This window comes from Microtus pennsylvanicus, chromosome 12 (assembly GCF_037038515.1).
Source record: "Microtus pennsylvanicus isolate mMicPen1 chromosome 12, mMicPen1.hap1, whole genome shotgun sequence".
Taxonomy (NCBI): Eukaryota; Metazoa; Chordata; class Mammalia; order Rodentia; family Cricetidae; genus Microtus; species Microtus pennsylvanicus.
Genome location: NC_134590.1, coordinates 65,047,144 through 65,067,967, shown reverse-complemented (window position 1 = coordinate 65,067,967; position 20,824 = coordinate 65,047,144). Strand labels below are relative to the sequence as shown.

The 20,824-nt window shown below is 51.2% G+C and overlaps 2 protein-coding genes across 9 annotated transcripts in view; one reads left to right on the top strand and one right to left on the bottom strand.

Moving 5' to 3' along the window:
- Osbp2 (oxysterol binding protein 2) overlaps positions 1-20,824 on the top strand; it is a 160,812-nt gene that overhangs the window by 91,558 nt on the left and 48,430 nt on the right. Inside the window, exon 1 of one of the 8 annotated variants that reach the window (XM_075944085.1) lies at positions 3,037-3,200. The exons of 5 other annotated variants lie outside the window; for them this stretch is intronic. Coding sequence is in view for 2 of the 3 variants with exons in the window: in XM_075944082.1 (XP_075800197.1) it covers positions 16,911-16,989 (79 nt within the window). In the remaining variant the exon portion in view is untranslated. Of the gene's footprint in view, positions 1-3,036; positions 3,201-16,737; positions 16,990-20,824 lie in introns of those variants that run through there. 2 more of the 8 variants (XM_075944082.1, XM_075944083.1) reach the window with 2 other exon arrangements.
- LOC142832934 (uncharacterized) lies at positions 642-9,410 on the bottom strand. The gene is made up of 6 exons (XM_075943771.1): positions 9,375-9,410; positions 8,660-8,725; positions 8,482-8,562; positions 5,773-5,904; positions 2,754-3,296; positions 642-2,504 (listed from the first exon to the last, which is right to left on the bottom strand). The coding sequence occupies exons 1-6, from the start codon at positions 9,408-9,410 to the stop codon at positions 2,469-2,471; spliced, it is 894 nt and encodes a 297-aa protein (XP_075799886.1). The 3' UTR covers positions 642-2,468.

The window sequence follows — 20,824 nt, the reverse complement described above, 5'->3', positions numbered from 1 at the left end:
CAAGCTCTGGCTGACAGAACTGTGGTCCTAGAATAGCGGCACGTCAGGTAAAAGGCCCTTTCAGTTCTGCACAAGGCTGACATGACTCACCTGTCCCTCTCATTGTTGCTATAGCCACTGACCACAGCTATGGCTTTGAGGCACGACTAGGGTACAGTAGGCCATTCTGCCTGTCTGGAGGGTTCCTAGAAGGGTCCTACTTCCAAATACCTTCCCAGGTCCTTTAAGGACCCTGGAGAGTGCCATGTTGTACCTGGTTTCTGTAAGCCTAGAGTCTCTTTCTTCCCTGCCTACTGAGAAGACAGACCTGATCCAGATTTCTCTAGGTTGACTTGCCAGGGTATTTACTGGGAGTGGAGAGAGAGTGGTGGTGGTTAGACTTAGGAATTAGATGAAGTCCCAAAGAACGGTTTAAATTCTGCCATTCCCAGTCTGCCCAGCTCTAGGTTTGCTCATTCTAGAAATTTGAGCCTGTGCACTTGCATGGGAGTTGACAGGCCTCCACCATTGTGGACGATCTGGAATCCTGTAAACATGCTAGGGAAAGGAAGGACAGGACGGGCTGAGGAAGGCCTGGCTATGAGGGTGTCCTAGTCAGGGTTTCTATTTCTGCAGGGAAACACCATGACCAAAAGCAAGTTGGGGAGGAAAGGGTTTATTCAGCTTACACTTCCACATTGCTGATCATCACCAAAGAAGTCAGGACAGGAACTCACACAGGGCAGGAACCTGGAGGCAGGAGCTGATGCAGAGGCCATAGAGAGGTGCTGCTTACTGATTTGCTTCCCTAGCTTGCTCAGCCTGTTTTCTTACAGAACCCAGAACCAGCAGACCAGGGATGGCACCACCCAACATGGGCTGGGCCCTCCCCCACTGATCACTAATTGAGAAAATGCCTTATAGTTGGATCTCATGGAGGCTTTTCCTCAACTGCAGCTCTTTCCTCTCTGATGACTCTAGTTTGTGTCAAGTTAACATAAAACCAGCCAGTACAGAGAGGGGGAGAAAAGGAACCGTGGGTGCTCAGAGCACAACAGGAAGTGAGGCAGCAGGGCTAGGCTGGCACAGCTGGCTGGGAATTGTCTTGGTTTTAGCACATCTGTGGTAGAGATGGTGTTATAGGCTAGTCTGGTGGGCATGGTTTACTGCTTGTCAACATCACTGGTAAACCCTGTCTTCCTAGCAGAATGGAGCCTATGATGAGGTCAGGGGGCTTCCAGCCCCTCCCCCATACAAGGGATTGAAGGAGGAAAAGCCTATGGAGAAGTCGGAGGGCTTCCATCTCCTGCTCCCTGCCCCATGCAAGGGATTGGAGGAGGGAGAGGGCCTTGCACAGCAGTGTCTTCCAGCCTGGTGGGTGGGAATCAGGGATGTGTGTTCTTGTTTTTAAGCTTTTCCGGAATCAGAAAATCATGGACTAACCAGACAAATTTAAATGTTGCTGTATCGTTGAATTGTTTCTGTTTCAAACCTTGAACCTTTTGGTGCCCAGTACAAATATAGACACGTGGTCATACATTTTTAACTTTGTTCTAGTGGTTGTGTGTGTGCACGCATGCACATGCTTGCGCTTATATGTGCATATGTGCACATGCATGTGTGCACATGCATTAGTGTGTGCATGCATGCATGTATATGAGAGTGAGCTTTTCTGGGGTCCTGGCTGGTCTTTGATGTGAGGCTGCAGGCATGCTGGGAAATGCTGAGCCTGCCATATATTAGACAAAGGAACAAATTGAAGGGATCCTTTGCCACAAAATGCTCCTGACATCCCATGCCAAATAAGGAAATGCACAAAGAAAGACTGGGATGCCATGTCCACCTGGCACCTTGTCCTCTAGAATCTATGCTGACTGCAGCAGGAAGCCCATGGACCCTGGTGCTCTGGGCACACTTTCATTTCTTCCTTCTGAGTCTTGACAGTAATTATTATTTTTTTAAAAAGGGAGGGAGAGGGTGGTGAGGTAATTTTCAGAGTTCTGCCTGGGACCCTGTCTCCCGGGCCCGCTGTGCCCTTCTTGAATGTTTCAGGTCACATTCTTTCTTAGCAGCCACTGACTGGATGCTTGTGCAGGATCCATGCGCTTGGACAGGATTTATGCGCCTAGACTTTTAAATTGCTGCGTTCCATCTTCCCCCTTCAAATGAAGGCAGGGATGTCGGCCAGAGGTAAAAATAAAAATGCTTCTGGTTCTTAACTAATGAGAGAAAAAAGTTGTGGTTCCGTGAAAAGAATTGGGCAGGACTTGCCAGTTTAGTTCAGGGAAGGAAGGATTCTCCTTGCCTCTATTCTGGAGGGATTAAGAGAAGCCAGGAGGGAGTGGGGCGCCGCAATACCCACCAACTGTGGGTTCTCTAGGCTGGTTGAATTTCCTCTGGCTTGGAGCCACAACACTTCTACCCACCCACCCATTCCAGAGGAGAAAGGAAGCTGAAGGTCACATTGCTGGTCTGTGTTGGGAGCCAAGTCAGAACAAGGACACCACCATCTCATCCGGGAACTTCTGGTTGGGAACAAGAAACAGCAGAAGGGATTTTAACAGAAATGAAAACAACGTGGAAGTGGCTCTGGGTGATGTCACCAAGCTCTAGCAGTTCCATCTGTTGGTTGATTGACACCAAAGATGGGGCGGTGGGTGGGAGGAAGTGAAATTGCAGGACGGATGGAACCCTGACACCCCTTTTCCCAGCCTCTAATTCTTAAGACAGATCCAGAATATGCGATAACGAGAGATGAGGGCTTGAGCACCGACCTTCTCTGAGCTCCTCCCATGCTGGACCCACGCGAGGGGCCACCCTCCTCCGGCCTTGATTGGACCCAGATAACGCCCTGGGTGCCGGGTCCGGTTCCCGACCAAGCAGACACGCTTTAAGAGGCCGAGTTGCGGTTTCGCCGCCCTCGCGCGTCCCTCCAGGAGAGCTCGCCTTTGTCCAGCCGGGTGTCTGTAGCCTCCGGGCGAGGCCGCTCCTGCGCGGGGCTGGCCGCTGTCCGCGGTGCTGAAGCGGCGGGCGCGGCGGGGAGGCGGGCCTCCGGCACAGCGCATCTTCAAACCCAGCACCGCCCTCCTCGCCGGCTCAGCTTGGCTGCAGCCAGCACTACACCGGGACGCGCTAAGAGCGCCGCGGGAAGGCGACAGCTGGCTGAGTCCCCGCGACCCCGTGGCCAGCTCCACGTCCACTCCGGAGAGCCCCTCCCTGGGGTGAGTTGGCGGGCTGACGGGTTGGGCAGGAGGGCCCCGGGGCAACCCGTCGCTTGAGCTACGTTTGCCTTCCTCAAGCCCTAGGTGGAGAGCAGCCTGGATGGCTGAGCTCGAAGCTCTGCCCCTACACTAGCCCCAGTCTTGGGTCGAGACCCCTTTGCCCTCACACGCGGGACAAAGGATTTAGCTAGAAGTCGGACAGGAGGTGGCATTTCGCACCCTGTGTGTAGCCAGCAGTTCAGCAGCAGGAAGGACTCTGCCCAGGCTGGTGTCCCAAGGGAGACACCTTCCCCTCTCTGCTGGAGACTGGCCCTGGAAAGCTCAGGCACTAGATTTCAACCTAGATAGAGACCAGCCATCTTTTAGTGGAGGAAGGCAAGCTCCAGCCTTTACTGAGGCTGCAAGAGAGAATCCTCTCCCTAGCAGCCCAAGATGCAGTCAGCAGAGCTTCAAGGGTGATGATTGTGTCTGTGCGACTTAGAGTTGAGAGCCTTACTCAGGCAGATGTACTCTGGAGTGGATACCGAGCAGGCACGTGTGTGTGTGTGTGTGTGTGTGTGTGTGTGTGTGTGTGTGCTCCCAGCACGGAGAGGGGGTTTTAAACTCCAGTGGTGGCTGTCACAGGAAAAGCCCTCTCCAGCCTGCCTGTGCTCTGAGTAAGCAGTTTGAGGTCACTCTGGGAAACTCCCCAGCCAGAGGAGCCTTAGGGCCTCCTCAGCCCTGAGAACTGCCCCCTCCTGCCTTGAGCCGGCAGCTGAAGGGGGAGATGTGTTTAAACTTGATGGGTCACCTCTGCCTTCGTTCCTACCAACAGTCGGTCCCCATCTCCATTACCTGGCAAGGTCAGACAGACCTGGTAACTCCTTGAGTTGGGCGGGTGGGCTGCTGGGGGTGTTGCCTAGACAATGGGCTTTTGGCATGTTGGAGGTGGTGAGGGAGTGGGGAGACCCTGCCTTGAGGCCCTGGAGGCCTGTGTTAAATCCCAAACCATATGAGGTGCCTATTCTAACTCAGTAGGTCTAGACGAATCTTCTGGGTCTTGGTGGGTTCACCCAGTGGACGGGGGTGTGTGTCTTGTTCTGTTTTATTGTGTATCAGAAAGGACTCTGGTGGGCATGTGCCATGGGTCATCCGATGCTCAGCGGTGCTGATGAAATGAAAGGTGGCGAAGACACATGAGGTGATGTACAGGTCTGGGGGTCAGCATGCGCTGCAGTAGTGCTGCAGTGCTGTGGAAATGCATGCCAAGAACGTAGCATTGCCTTCTTAAGGCAGACCGCTGGGTATCTAGGTACCATCGGCTTGTCACTGGTGTTCTTGAGAGAGAAAAGGTCATGAGGAGGAAGGGTGATATATGTCCTCTCTATACACATTTTTCTTACCTCTTCCTTCTGCCTCGGAGCCTTTTCTCCTGCTAGCTTGTATTTTGGCTGTGTGAATGAACCCTTTCAAAGAATGATGCTTTGGGAGGATGGCTGACTCATGACTGACTCTGATGTCCTCGCTGTCGCAGTTCATAAAATCCAGAAATACACCAGCAGGCTAGCTAAGAGGTGGGCATTGCTTTGGTTTAGGAAAACAATGTACTTGAGCTTTGCCGGTCGTTTTCTCAAAATTTACCTTCATAGCCAAAAAGTTTTCCATAGTTAGATCAAGTTGAGGGGTGTGCGTATATTTTTAGCATGCTGTGTGTCTGTAATGTAATCGGGCTGCCTATTTTTACCCATACTCTGAACAACTTAAAACCTCCTTAATAATTAAAGCAGGCTCATATCTCCTCTGTAACCAAACGACTTGAGGGTTACTAAATCCTATAGCTGATACTTAGTGATACCTAGTTCTAGACCCAGTTCACGTTTTCTGTTTTGCAAATACTTCCTTTTTGCTTATATAGTGGGTGGACAAGCCACACAGTTAGACAAAGTGTATGAGGGTTTTGGGCTGAGTCTTCCTGTTGGATTCCTCACAGTGAAAGATAACGAGGTCTAATGAAAGCTTAGCAATGGGGCCAACTTGATTCTAGCAGAAGCGGTTGACCCCAGGTTACTCTTCTGGGCTTCAGAAGTGTCTCTTGCACAGTGGAGAAAGCGGTGCTGGCCTGGAGCGTAAAGCCACAGCTCCAGCTCGGCACAGGGGTGCTCAGATGCACGGTGTTACAGGGACTCAAATGTGTTCAGTTAAGTTTGTTTATTCTCAGATTTGTGAGGGCCATGGAAAGACCGGGAAAGCCTGGTGCAAACTGGAAGAGATATTCCCAAGGTGGGGACTGCCCTTGGGTGGACTGTTACCCAGAAATGTTGGCTAGGCAGCAATGGAGCCTGGGTAAAAAGATAAAGGGAGTGCTCCCTCCAAGAGGAATGGAGTTTTGATGCCTGAGGCCATGAGTGGTCTCTGGTCAAAGAAACTGACCCCAAGAAGGGCTTCAGCCTGCAGCTGGGCTTCCTGGCCTTTTCTCACCTTGCCTCCTCCCAGCAATGTGTGTCTTCCCATCTTGCTGATGCCCTGCCTCTCCCCGTGGCAACAGCAGCTAACACTGGGTACCAGGTACTCTGAAAGCAACTCAGTTGCAAACTGAGAGTGGAGGACCCTCGCCATCTCTATTATATGGAGGAAGAGATGGGGCAGCTTGGTCACAGATGTCCAAGGTGACGCTCACACTTGGCTCTCCAGCACGAGGAGAGGGCCTCACACAGACTCGGGGTCCCTAAAGAGGAACACGGCACACAAAGTCACACCCCATCTCCAAGTGCATATTTCAGTTCTCTGGTCACTCACTCTGTGGTAGCAGTGTCCCTGCTGGGTGACAGGAGGAAGAAGCAGAGCTGGGTGTGAGCAGCTCTAATCACGGCGGTGGGAGCCAGTATCTGGCCTGCCAGAGCATGCTGCCTCCTGTCAAGGTTCTTTATTCTACTCCTTTGATGGGCGTCTCGCCTACTGTGCTGTACCTGTGCTGACTTCTATAACAAGCCTGGGTGGCGCTGGTGGCTCTGTGGGAGAAGCTTCCTGAAGTCTAGGGACCCATGTGAGGCCTCTGCATAGATGCCCTGGAGCCAGCCCTGGAGTTGCAGCAGGGGTTGGAATCTTATTCCAGGGGTGATAAGGTCGTTTAAAGGTCATTCAGTTGTGTGTCTCCCTCCCTTCACCTAATCCTACCTGCTGCTAAGAGCCAGGTATTCACGTAAAAAGACGTGATGAATGGATTGCTCAGTGAATCTCATATAGCTCCTTTGTACACACAGCCTGCCTCAGTGGCTACTCAGCAAACACACCTGTGCGCCTGCTTTCTTAATTGTGTGGCGTTCGTGTTAAACCACTCGCCTCCTATTTATTTATTTATTTATTTATTTATTTATTTTTGATGAAGTCCAATTCATTGATTTCTTTTTATAATTTCCATTTTTGTATTCTAGGAATTTTTCTAAACAAAACTCAAGGCTGAAAGATTTTCTCTGATGCATTCTTCTAGTTTCTGTATTTGGGTCTCCATATGACCCAAGGGCTAAGTCACAAGATTAAACTTTTATTTTATCTACATGTCCATTGTTCCAGCATTCTTGTGAATAGGATTATGTTTTCTAATTGAATTTTGCCTCCCTTTTAGACTCGGTCCGTTCCCTGGGCTGCGTTTCCGGTTCCAGGCTCCGTCTTCTGTGTCTCCAGCCCTGAGCCCTAGCACCCACCTCCTCCTGTGAGCCTCTTCCTTCTGCCCGCAGCCAGGCCCTGTCCCTTTTCCTGTCAGATTTTCTTTGGAGTGCACTCATTTCCCCAGGCCATGCTGTCACAACCCTGATTCAGTTCCTCGGCAAGGCTGACATTTTTGCACCTGGCCCCCTTCCCACATGGGACTCCTCTGACAGTGCCTTGTGGGTGATGTTTCAGGAACAGATTCTGCTCTTGTCGTGCTCTCATGAAGAGCCTTCCCCTGCTAGCTCCTGCATCTGGAAAGAGGACGGGCCCCAGCCTGGCTGGGAAGGGCCTTCCTGCAGGCCAGCCCTGGAACCCACACTGAAAGGAAAGAGCCTTCAGCGCACCTTGCTCTCCACCCCCAGGCAGAGTTTGAATGTGGTCGTCTGTCTCCTCTCCTCCAGGTCCAACCTGCCTTCTCCAAACCACTTTCCCCCCTGCTTAGATCTCATCAGTCTTGCTTGGGTGGCCATTCATGGGAACCAGAGTCTTTTTATGTATCAAGTGCAGTATTAGGCACCAGTAGCACCAGAGTCCTGTGGGCTGCATTATGTCCTAATGCCCTGTGCTTGTGAGTGTGACCTTATTTGGGAAAAGGTCTCTACAGATGTAATCTTTATGGAAAAGCCATTCAGGTCCCTATTGCACACATACATACACACACACACGTATACACATGTGCAAATGCAGGCTTATGTACATATATGTGCACGCACATGTGAACATGCATGAAATACCATACAGGTACATACACACATAGACACATACACAAACACATATACATGGACAGTATACAAGGACACACGTGCACATGCATGCACACACATGTGCACAACAGAACACACTATAAGGACACATAGGCATATACACACCCACAGACACAGAAACATGTACATGCACACACATGTGTGTGCATACACACACAAGAACACCATATAAGAACACAGAAGCAAGGCAGGGTTAGGATGACGTCCCAAGTGAAGGAATTCCTGAGGCCACCAGAAATTGGAAGAAGCAAGGAATCCACCTCTCGTGCACGGAGGGGCGCACAGCCCTGCCGACACCTTGATTTTGGATTTCTTGCATCCAATGCTGTGAGAGAATGAATTTATGTTTTTGCCTCCCAGGTTTCGGCAGCCCTGGGACAAATCAGGTGACTGCCAACCTTCCCAGGCCCCCAAACTACTGGCCATTTTCTAGGAGACAGACTCTCCATCAGGTCCTCCTGAGTCAGTGTACCTAGAGAACCTTTCTGCCACCGCTGAAGCTTCTGGGGCTAGAGAGAGGCCCACACCCGGTACTCAGAGCTGAGCAGGACTCAAAGAGAGAAAGGCAGGTCACCAGGTGAGCAGGGGCAGTGGGGAGAGCTGATACCCATAAGGCGTAGCTCCTCTGGTTAAAATATACGAAAGAGTTAAAGTTAAACTTGGTTCTGTTGGCACCAAGGGCCGGGGTAGGGAAGCAGCAGGAAGAAGGGATGTTTTCAGTAGATTGCCCCTGTGGTTGCCCAGAGGATGGACATGAAGGGAAACGTGGAAGCTGAGGCCCTGGAAGTGAACAGGAGGGTACAACTGATCTGGATGGATTTGCAACTTACTTTGAAGGACTCTGGGATTTGTTGCATGCACGCACTGAGAAAGAAAGCAGAGCCATTGCCCCTGGGGTCTGCAGCCAGTGCCTAGGGACAGATAGGACTGTCAGTGAGGGAAAGGTAGTGTCCGAGTCACTGTTCTGTCACTGTGAAGAGACACCATGACTCAGGGAGCATTGCTTACAGTTTCAGAGGGTGAGTCCATGGTTGTCATGGTCGAGAGAATGGCAGTAGGCATGGCAGGCAGGTGCTAGAACAGCAGCTGAGAGCTTACGTCCAATCCATAGAAGGTAGTAGGCAGAGAGCCTGGGTCTGGTGCAGCCTTTTGAAACTCCAGAGCCCACTCCCAGTGACCACCTCCTCCAACAAGGCCACACCTCCTAATCCTTCCCTCAAATTCTGCCAGCTGGGGACCAAACAGTCAAACTTCTGAGCCTATGGGGGCCATTCTCACTCAGACCACCACAGTGGTCATGAGGAAACAGAAGAGATGCTGGACTCTACAGGGGTGGGGGTGGCAGTGGGCATGTGGGTGATTCTGGAGCTCAGAGGGAAGATTGTACTTCCACTGCTGGTAGGACACCAGTACAGAAAGAGGTGCATGCCACGGGCATTGACATTGTCCCATGGAGTGGAAAGAGTATGAACAGTTGACCACCGCCTGGCAGTGGGAGATGCAGAGGTCGGAAGATTGTGTGAGACACGAGCACCAGGAAGTGGTTGACATGACATGAGGGACCTGTGGAGGGCTTCCAGCAAGGCCATCAGACTCCATCACTGAGCACGGGTATACCTGTCGCGTTTCCCTCTCCCGCTGTCTTTGACCACGTGACTCAGAGCAGACCTGGGAGCTGAGTGCGAGGGGATGCCCAGATACCCCACGGATGTCCTTTCCTCACGCCCAAGTCGTACTCTGGGCAGTCACTGGTGTCCATGGCCATGAGCTGCTGCCCGTAGCCTGGGAGCTGAGGGTGGCTTGGTTTCCAGCCTGGTTGGGTGGCAAGCACCTGACCCCTGGTCCCTCCACACCTGGTTGCAGTTATGTCCCTTCTTTACAGGGCCTGTCGCCATGGACGGCTCTGTTCCTCCGATTCATGGGGATTGTGCCACGCATGCGCCAAATGATCCAGACCCTCTCTGATTGCTGCCTGCCAGGTTGGTCTGTGTGCACTGATGTGGTGGCTTCTCTGATGTGACGCAAGGGACCCTCCTGTTCCCAGCCATGGGTTTCAGTGAGAGCAGGCAGCCATGTGGCAACATCTGTCTCTATTGCTGTCAGAGAGGATTACATGTACTTAAGAAACATAGCACTGTGACGTATTTAAATGATGCTAAGATATATGTTGCAGAATTTAGCCCTGTCTCATCACTTCCCTAGAGAGCCACACAGTCGGTTCCAGTGGTACATCTGCAAACCATTCCTGAAGTGGAGGACGGCCCCTCCCCCGCCTGCCTCCGTGTGCACCTCCTTGCTTTTTCTCTGGCCCCAGGTAGTTTGAAGATCCCCATGTGCCAATTCAAATAGATCTCTATCAGTTTGAAACAGTGGTGTAGAATTCCACAGGGTGTCCGTCAGCTCCCCTTCTGATGGCTCATTAAGATTCTTTACATTTTATTTCTGTTCAGAGAGTGCTGTGGTGTGTGCCTTTACTTAGCACAGCTTCCAAAAAGTGAAACTGTTGGGTGACAAGGGTGCACAGGATAGATATCAGCAGGCACTACCAGACTGCTGGCCAAACAGAATGCAAAGGGCCTGGGGATACAGAATACAAATGGTTCAGTAGGTCAAGTGCTTAGCGTAGGCACCAAGTCCTGAGTTTAATCCCCAGCACCTTCGTGAAGGTGGTGCATTCCTGCAGTCCCTGCTGGGAGTAGGGGTGGAGACAGGGTAATCAATCAGTGGAGCTCCAAGCTCAGTGAAAGACCCTGGCTCAAAGAAGAAGACAGCACTGACAGAATCGCTCAGCTGGTGGGGTGCCCGCCTCTGGGCCTGGTGACCTGAGTTTAATCCTCAGGACTCACCTGTTGGAAGGGGATAACTGACTCCTGAAGGGTGTCACACACACACACACACACACATACACGCATGCACGTGTGGATGGCCAGCTTCCATGGCATTCTTCCTACTGTTACTGAATAAACAATGAATAAGAAGGCATTTCCTCAGTGTGTTTTGCTTTTCTCCTGTTGCTGTTGAGACTGGGTGAGCCTTGCTCTGTTTCTTGACCAATCATGTGCACTCTGAGCTTGCTAATCATTTCTGTTGCCATGGTATCCTTTAGTGATTTGGAGTTTGTGCTGCTGTGGAGTCGCGCATTCTAGTTTGTGTGTCTTTTGTTACATACTTTGCAGTATTTTCTCCATGTTTTTTCTTTTGGTTTGGTTTGGTTTTGTGGTTTTTTGTTTTTTTCTAGACAAGGTCTCACTATGTATCCTTGGCTGCCCTGGAACTCACTTTGTAGACCATGCTGGCCTCAAACTTGTGATTGTGGCAGTAACAATGTCTGTTGAGTTGAGAATCTGTCAATTAGAGGTTTGGGAAGTGCCGGGGAAGTGGAGCTTGGAGGTCTAATGGCAGCCAGTGTCCTGATCCCTCCCTGGAGGAGCAGACTTGATGCTCTGTTTCTCTGCATTGGTTTCTCAGCAGCACAGCAGTGCTGGCCACACTGCCCTCTCCTTCCAGATGTCATGGGGATCACAGTTAAGCTGGGCCTGTGTAGTTCAGCCGGGTTTAGGGAAGTGATTGGGGATGCCTAGCATCTGACTTTGGTGTGGCTCAGGCTTCCCAGGTAAGCTCCTACCAGAGCTGGTGCTGACATCTTCAGGGTTTTTTTTTTTTTTTTAAGATTTATTTATTTATTATGTATACAACATTCTGCCTCGATGTATGCCTGCACGCCAGAGGAGGGCGCCAGATCTCAGTACAGATGGTTGTGAGCCACCATGTGGTTGCTGGGAATTGAACTCAGGACCTCTGGAAGAGCAGCCAGTGCCCTCAACCACTGAGCCATCTCTCCAGCCCCCCTTCTTCAGGGTTTTGCATGAAGAATTTTGTCAGTCACTCAGACTCACAAAACCCCTCAGTCTAGGCAGCTTAAACAACAGAAATCCACTCTCTCCTCTAGAGACTAGCAGCTCAAGGTCAGAGGGCCAGCAGGCTGGGCTCCTTCTAAGGTGGCTCTCCTTGGCTCGCCTTCTCCCTGTGTCCTTCTGGACTCTGTGTGTCCACATCCTAATCCGCCTTCATTGGGAGGGCACCTCCCAGAGTTGATTAGTGGGGACTCAATGACTTCATTTTATTAGAGGCATCCCTTTAAAGACTTTAGGTCCAAGTATTGTCCAGTTCTTAGGTTGGAGTTCAACATAGCATTAGGGGATTTTTGTTTCAGCTCCTGGCAGAGCCAACCAGCCAGCCAGCCAGCCAGCCTGGACTATTTTTGGCTGAGGATGCAGCAAAGCAAGGCTCAGAGAGGCTTCTGTATTTGTATTGTCACCCAGCAGGTGGGTTTCCAATCTGAGTCCAGGCCCCACAGCCCCCTGAGAAAGCTGACTGGCATCATAAGGTGGGGATCCACAATCCTGACTCCCTGCTCTCGGGTCACATGTCCTGCTACCCTCCCTGAGCAAAGCACCTGACCTTCAAAGACTTTCTCATTCCTTGTCTTGGGAAAGGGTTTATGGTCAGTTGATTGGATGTGATTTTGTCACTGTGGGAAATGCCATACTAGAAGATGAAAGGGTTGGAATAAAAAAAAAAATGCCGGCAATCTCACATCCTCACAAACCTGCCTTTGAATTCTATGTATTTTTTTCTTCCCCTTTCTTATGTTTCCCATCTTAGGCATCCGATTAAAGAGGTTACTTTGTGATCTGCCCTTTACCCTGCCAATATAGTTGGCAGGTTTCCACTCTTTATCTTCTGTTAACGGATGTGTAATAGTCCACAGAGCTGATACTCTTCATGTCTGAGTCATCCTTAGTTGTTGAGCATTTGACTTTTCCGTTGTGTGCTGTGACAGATAGTGAGGCAGTGAGCATCTCTGTACAGAACATCTCTTCATCCTCTTGATTCATTTCCTGAGGGAAAACTTCCAGGAGTTGGGTTATCAAGTTTTGGGCAACAGCAGCAACACAGCCATCAGTGAGCCATCATATCCCTTTATGGAATGAGCCACACTCCAGAACAGGCGTGCATCGGCTTTCCAGGAATCTCAGTGGTGACACAATATACTTAAAAGAACTCATCAAGGTTGTTAATTTGTGTTGCTTTAATGACCCATCAAGGGGGATATTCTGTAATCAATTTGTATTTTTCGGTTTTATTTGTTATCCCTTTAAGTAAAATAATAATAATAATGAGAAGACTAAACAAATGGACAGAGTCTTCAGGGACTTGTCAATGAAAGTTAGGCTCCAACAAGCAAAAGACTCTTTGGTTAATAACCAACGGATGTAATGATCTGTCCTGTCCCTTTAAGAGGCCAGCCCCGCCCACTCCCTCCCTGTCCACTGAGGCAAGGGGACCTTCCTTCTGCTTCCAGCCTGAGCTCTCACCCTTCTTTTCTTTCTCCTGAAGAGGTAGCTTCCCCTCTCCTCTTCCCCCACCTCTCTTTTTGTACCTCTCTCTCTCTCTCTGCCTCTCCTCATCCCCCTTCTCCCTCCTTCTCCCCTTTCCCATTCTATGCCATAACCCACTAAATAAATATCCAACCTCATTCAGCATGGCGTGCCTATCCATCTGTCTCTTGCCCTGTGGCCCTTCATGGGACCAGCTAACCTCCCACCCAGGTTTCTCACTCACTGTGCAGCTCCCTGCCTGGGACCTGCTGCCCCTCCTGGCCCCCTGTGGCCCCTTGGGAATGGCGCCATTTTATTTTTACCATTACAACAGGAGCATTGGATGGAGGCTGACAAGATGCCAGTGTCCTTGGAACTGGCAGGTGGCACTAACCCCAATTCTACCTCCTGGTACTCCAGAGAGCTGGCTTCCAGGCCAGGCAGCCCATTGCTGCCTACCAGGCTCAGCCCCCAGAGGTGGAGTCCATCTTTTCTACTGCCCCAAAAGTTCAGGGCACACAGGACAGAATTGGCCCAAACACTCCCTTACATCAAACAGATTTGAATGACACATTCTTTCCCATAATTTGTAACTTTTAGCATAATCAATGACAAATTGAAGAGTTTCCCCTTAGACATTTATTTTAATTGCCTAGCAACCCATTCTCATAAATTGCTCTCGAATTAATTCTTTGGCTTTGGAGCAAAGTCATTAATTTATTAATGACAATGGTAGTCAGCACCTATGTATGGCTATTCTTAGAACACTGCTTCTGTTAAAGCTTCAATCAGAAGGCAGCCCCGCAGGTACCAGGCATATGCTATGCACCCTGGGTGAGCAAAGGCACCAGCCCTTTTTAATGATGAGTCTGTTACCCAGAGGGAAGTCACGGTTCCCCAGGGCCTATAGAGCTTGCCTTTTTGTTTGTTTGTTTTGTTTTGTTTTGCTTTGCTTTTTGAGACAGGGTTTCTCTGTAGTTTTGGAGCCTGTCCTAGAACTAGCTCTTGTAGAGCTTGCTCTTACAGGACCCAAGGCTCTCCTCACCTCTGGGCTGTCCACTCCAGGAAGAACAGGGGGAAGAGGAGGCTGTGAGGTGGTGTGCACCAGCAGCACAACCTTGAAGGGTCAACAGGGGAAAGTTGGGGAAGGCGGGAGGAGAAGCCTGAAGCCAGGCTCAGCTAGGTATGGTTCCTGGTGAATGAGTAAGTCACTTAGCGGAAGCAAGCCATTGATCTCATCACTGCTGAGTCACTCCAGTGCTCATCCTATCAGTAAGTACCTTCATTGTACTGGGTCACATGGGAGGCTGCGGACAATGAGAGAAGACCTTGGTCTCTGTCCTCAGGGAGTTCTGTCCAAGCAGGAAACGGACAAATGAATAAAGTCCCAGAAGACCATGCTGGATCCACAAGAAAGAAGCCTAGAGTCCAAGAAATTGCCCCTTGCCCCCAATCTGCAGCTTTAATAGGCTGCTTCAATGTAGATTTTACTCAATTGCAAGCATGTTGTCTGAGCTACTTTTCTTGCAGCATTGTGGGTGTTAGCATAAGTTTTTGTCTGTGCTGTCATTGCCTGTGTAAGTCTAGATGACTCTGTGGCATCCAGGAAGCTGACAACACTGACATTTCCCTGCAGCTGGGCTCTTAGGTTGTGTCTGTTTTTACAACCAGTGGTGACAGGCACTGAGCATCTTGCTTTTTCCTTTCCAACCTGAAGCTGATTCCTCACACTGGGTTGTGGGGTGGGGACATATCTGTGGCTCTCACTGCACTGCCATGTTTCACCCTAGACTCTTCCCATTAGTGACTTGCTTCCTCTTGCCTCTGGCACTGGGATGAACACTGGATGTTGTGCACATGCATGAACACACACACATACACAGGAGCACACACCAATATTTGAACATGATTTCAGTGTGTGTATATGCACTAGCAAAGGAGGAACCTGGTGCCATCAGAGCCTGGCTAGCAGTGTGGTGAGTGGAAGTCTGACACCGGGTCCCTTGACCTTGCTGCTTGGTCACCTGTGAACCCTCACCTGACATCTAGCTACCTGTTCTTCTAGGCTGGACTCTAAGCATTCTACATGAGCAGAACCTGATAATGTTGATGTGGCTTACTGTGTAAATTAATGTGTAGAAAAGTGGTACAGTGTGTGTGCACGCGCGTGTGCAAGAATTCATGCATTCGTGTGTATGCATATACATGCATGTGTGTGCAAATGCATGTGTCTGTGTTCGTGTGTGCATGTACATGTGTGTTCATGTATCGCATGTGTGTGTCTACGTGTGCTTTCCCAGGACTTTGAGATTCTTTTATTTATTTATTTATTTATTTATTTGGTTTTTCGAGACAGGGTTTCTCTGTGGTTTTGGAGCCTGTCCTGGAACTAGCTCTTGTAGACCAGGCTGGTCTCGAACTCACAGAGATCCGCCTGCCTTTGCCTCCCAAGTGCTGGGATTAAAGGCGTGCGCCACCACTGCCCGGCGAGATTCTTTTATTTTTGCTTCACTACTTCACTTTCTTTTCTAGATGTGTTTTCTTTGCTGGTTTCTCAAGTAATCCGGAGTGGCTTTAAGTAGCAGTGGCTAGACAGTGGAGGTAGCTCACGGGCAGGAACACCAGGAATGACTTTGTGTGGGACTGACACACAGGCTTGTACTCTGCCATTCCTGGTTCAGGACAGGGACACTGTTTTCTGTCAGATTCTTCCACCTTCCATGGTAATGAGAGCACAGGACTGAATATCCCGCATTGGATCCATTCCTGCACACGTAAGTCCTATAAAAATTGCCAATAAACTTAGGCTGGGGCACACTGCAATCTTGCTTCTGGGAAAGCTGAGGCCAGTGTTCCAGGCCTCTCAAAAGTAGGAAGCTTGGGGCTACGTGATAGGGCTCCATCAGTAAACTGTGGGTTCATATGCGGAGATCTTGAGTCTGACATTGAACTGGATCCTTTGTGATTTTTCTGGGATGCTTTCTAAGAATCCGTGGTCCAGAGAGAGTGGGGTGATGGTGAACAGTGGGATTGCGCATGTGTTCCATGGGTACAGAGCTCGGGATTGTGCGGCCCAGTGGTCTTAAGGCAGATCACTCAAATATGGCTCTGCGCTTTCTCCTGCTGATGGAAGAGGGGTGAAGGAAGGGTTGGGAGAAAGCTCTAGAGAACCACAAGGAACTCATATTTAGACAGCTGGGTTTGGGACGCCCATCAGACTTCTAGGGGCGTTTCATATCCATAGAGGTCTGGGCAGAGGCAGATGTCCCAGATGCCTACATTCCTGTAGCAGCAGTGCCTAAAGGAGCTGAGGTCCCTGGGGCCCCGCCTGTTGCCTTCCGCCCAGAAAGTGGCCAGGTAAGCTGCAGGTGGCCGGACACAGATGCGCCTGCTGCGGAAGCGGGGTTAGAAGGTGACCGGGTCTCAGCAGTGACCTCAATTTCCTGGAATTACCGCCAGGCTCCGGGCCACCCCATTTCCCACGTGCCCCAGCTTCTCAAGGGCACCCTTCCTTTGAAACGCAGCAGCGCCGAGCCTGCTCCTGCTGCTGCAGGGGGCGGCCCCTTAGCTTGGATTTTCGCGTGCAGACGTGACGTGGCCGCGGGAAGCCCGCCCCACACCCCGCGCCCCGGAGCTCGCGGGGTCGCACGGCGGCTGCTGCGGCGCAGGCTCCGGGGGAGGAGGCGGGGAGGCCGCTAGGCTCGCGCGGCGCCGACGGGGTTAAGGGACCGCGCTCAGGGCTGCCCGGTGCTCCGTGCGACGCGACGCCGGGACCCACGAGCGCCCACCGCCGCCTCCGCCCTGCGGCTCTCCGAGCTGCGCTCCCCGGACCCGGGGCCATGTAGCGCCCAGCCGCTCGGAGGCCGCGGGCCGCGGGGATGAAGGGACGCGGCTGCTGGGAGACTGCCTCCGTGCGCTCCTTCTGCAGCTCCGGCTGCCTGAATAAATTTAAGAAGGGTTAGTGCCGCCGGCTTTCGTGAGGCCGGGCTCCCCTCGCGCTCACGCACGCCCGCCCCGCGCCGGGCTTTGCGGCAGGACCCGTCCACGCTAGCCTCTGATGTCACTCACTCGTGGCGTGGGGATCGCGGGGAGCCCCGGGGAACCCCTTTCCCCACACCCCGCCGGCGCACGCTGCGCAGTGTCTTTGCGCATGGCGAGTTTTGGAAAGGGGGCTGCTGCTAGAGATGCGCGGGGTCGATTAGCCTCTGGGGGTGAAAAAGGAAAAGAAATCCAGTCCAGCTGTTCATGGGAAGGAGAGGGGGTCTGGGAGGGGCGCTCGTGTTTGCCGGCCCCCAACGTTTACCCCATTTCTTCCCCAGTCGGCCTGGGATCCTCACTACACCAGGGCCTTCAGGCGCCCGGAGCGCTGTCAAGACTGCAGCGCCATCCTTAAGGGCCCTGTCCTCGAGTTACCTTAGCTCACGGTGTGACTCTGGAGTGGTCACCTGGGTCTGAGCAAGGGCCAGCCCTGAGAATACCCCTGCCCTGCGGTGATCCTGGCTAACTGCTCCAGTGTGCAGGCAGAACCTTCTGGTGTTCTGACTTCGGTGAAGGAAAGCCAATGCCTTGCACACTTGCAGCCCCCTAGTCTTGCCTGCCATTTTTAATGCTTGAAACCCTTTTTGGAGACTTCTGTGAGTGAAACCTGCTGTTTACCTTGAGTGTTTCTGGTCTAATGTCAGTCCCTTGGAATCAGGATTCTTTCACCCTGTTGACCCAACAGACACAGAGGCGATTAACTTCACTTAACATGCCTAGGTTAGAACCAGCTCTTTTTTACGCCATTAATGCCCCTTGGCCTGTAGTGAACCTTGCGATTATTTTTGCTTGTTGACTGGCTATGCCAATGGCTTCATGGGCTCTGACTAGCTCCTGCATTCCCCAGACCTGCAGGACACCATGCTTCAGTCTGGAAGTCGTGGAGAGTGTGGTCAACCATTGGCATTTAGAACACAGGTGTAGGATTTTAGCGGTTGCACTTGGGTCCCCTTATAGGAATGCATTCTGTTGAAAGTACATTTTCTGCTCTTAACCAATTGGTTGTAATCTCCAGTTTTTACTTCCGATATATACTTTATGCATATGCAAAGTTAAATGATGATTCTGCCGTCAATTTAGACAGATTTATTCAGAGGGTGAGTTTTGGAGTCAGTAAAATGAAAATACACATCAGATGTATTTTCTCTCTTTGCCCATAGAGCAGTTTCGATTGCTACCTTGTGGAAGATTCAGGGCTAGCAAGTGTGGAATGAAATGCCTGCTTGCTCTCTGCTTGGTTGTGATAGCTCACACCTTTCTGAGGAAGCACAGGTGTGGGCACTGCAGTGTCTGAGTGATCTCTGGTTGGTCCAGTTTCCGTGTTCTCTTTCACGTCAAGATCATGCTGGGGATAAGGGCACTCAGAGGTTGTGTGTAATGTACGCAGCATTTAGAATGGTGCCTGGAGCAGAACTTACAGCTTCAGCAGGACACACTCTGGCCAGTGTCATGGTCAAGAACAGGCAGATCCAGGCCTCCAGACTGGAACCTTTCAGGCCAGCAGAGGTGTGTCCCCGAGGTGCTCTGTTGGCTTCTCATGGCCTCACTAGAACTTTTGGGACAAGCTGGCAACCTTCCATTCTTAACAGTGACTGTGCCTGCTAAAGAGGGAGAAAAGTGGAGGAGGCCCAGGTTGACAGAGTTCTGGTTAGCACCAGCTATGGGCACTTGGTTCTCCACTGTGCGTGGAGAGAACTCCAGCCCACCTCATAGAGACTCGGCTCCTCAGCTCAGACAACGTGAAAGGTTCCTAGACCAGACCCTCATTGCAGGCAGGTCCCAGTGAGATTTATGTCCCACACCTCAGCTTATTTTATTCACGTTGGAGAGGGAGCTGGATTTGCTGCCTGCCCAGGGGGCCAGGAGCTGTGATCCAGGCTGTGAGTGGCTCAGGGTCAGAACTTTTTGACTTGGGGAATCAAGTCCCATGGCAGCTACACTGGAAGTCATATTGTGTCATGAGCCGGGAGACCTGGGTTCTTGTCTTGGCTCTACTGCCAGGTCACATCCCCTGAGTCTGTCCCTGACTCAGAGTCATCTATGTCAGCCAATTCCTGACCCCAACCCTAAGCTCGTCAGGAGCAGCCCGCAGGAATCTACGGCAGGACCCTCAGCCGGCTTTCCTCATTGAAAAGACATCAAACCTACCTTCCCAGGGCCAGGGAGATGGCTTGGCAGGTAAAGGCACTTAGCACCAAGACTGCCAGCCTGATTTCAGGGGTTCTAGGAACCAAGTCCCCTAAGTTGTCCTTTGATCTACACACACACACACACACACACACACACACACACACACACACACAAATGTTTGTTTGCATCTTAATCTCTTTATGTAGCGGTGAGGTTGAGATGAGATATTGTATATTGTGTGTAATCCATTTCTGTGCTTCAGACAGAACCTAGGGAGCCATAAGGGGAAAGGCCCATGTAGGGGGGGGGGTGAGAAACCCACATCTGTCTTCCGAGGACAGGGCTTGGAGACAAGCACGAGCTGAGGTGTGTGGATCCGTGATCCCAATGAGGTCATGTAGAGCCCACAAGTCTAGAGGAACAAGGAATGGCGAGCTGGTGACGTCAGGCCTGTGCAGCTGTTTGTCCTCACAATACATCATCAAGGTTCATGACGAGAATGGCGTGCTTGAGTTACAAGAAACTGAAAGAAAAAACCCTCCATGTTTTAAGTAAATTTGCAGTATTGTGTTGAGCCATCTTCACAGATCCTGGGGCACAGGTGGTCTGCAGGCTGCAGTTAGGTGCACCTGGTAGGGAGATGAGGTGTCCCCAGGCTCAGCAGCACACCCCTTGGTCTGTGTGTGTGTGTGTGTGTTAGACTTACGTATCTCTTTTTGACTGTAATGTGAATCTGGAAGACTGTAACACAGGAGCCCTGAGCAGGTCAGGCCGGTGGCATTGAGCGGGCTGCTACAAAGATGGCACTTTTAAGGGCAGAGCGATGTGTCACCAACACAGGAAGAGACTGGGGTAATAGCGTCTGTCACAGGCCACTGAGAGTGACTGTCTTCACACAGACTTGGTGATGAGACTCCCTGGAGGCTGTGTGGCTGTAATGTGAGTGCCAGGCCCTTGTCTGCTCTAAAACCTGCTGTGTTTTAGTGTTTTTGAGACAGGTCTTCACTATGTGGTCCAGGCTGGCCTCTAATTTACAATCTTTCTGCCTCTGCCTCCCAAATACTGATGTTACAGATGTGTGCCACCATGCCCAGCCTGGGTTTTGATGTGTTTTTTGTTTTTATTTTGGACCCCAGCCCCCCGTTATCTTTGAGGGCTAGACCGGGAACCATCCTCAGAGAAGGAGCCCGACAGAACACCAGAGAGGACTGATATGGGAGACAGGACCCTTCAGAAAGTCCTAAGTTGGTTCTGGTTAGGGACAGCCTCAAAGGGCTTGTCCTCGGGCATGTCCCATGAGCTGAGTTCCTGTGAGGCCACAAGGCCTGAAGCAAGGGGCTGAACAGACAGATGCCTGTGTTCTTACCCTGGGTCTCCCCTGCTCACAGGGCCTGTCCTATGACTCTGGGTCTCCCCTGCTTACAAGGGAGCATATTCCTATGTCCTAGCATAGGAACTGTGGCACTGTCCTCTCATTTGGGGCTACTGTGGTTTTGCTAGAGGATGGGAGAGAGGGAGGGAGGAAGAGATGGAAGGGAAAGAGAGGAGGGAGAGAGAGTCACTTCTGGTGGAAGGAACTCTCCTGTTATGGGCTACGTGAGAGGATGTCGATGGAAATGGGGAG

What these genes read in the sequence shown, in the direction of transcription:
- LOC142832934 (XM_075943771.1), bottom strand. Translation starts at nt 9,410, where the DNA reads ATGGACACCAGTGACTGCCCAGAGTACGACTTGGGC. An exon ending in TGGACTCACCCTCTGAAACT is followed by an intron (nt 8,563 to 8,659) that starts GTAAGCAATGCT and finishes ATCTGTCCCTAG; the next exon opens with GCACTGGCTGCAGACCCCAG. An exon ending in AAATCCCAGAGTCCTTCAAA is followed by an intron (nt 5,905 to 8,481) that starts GTAAGTTGCAAA and finishes GTTCCTCTTTAG; the next exon opens with GGACCCCGAGTCTGTGTGAG.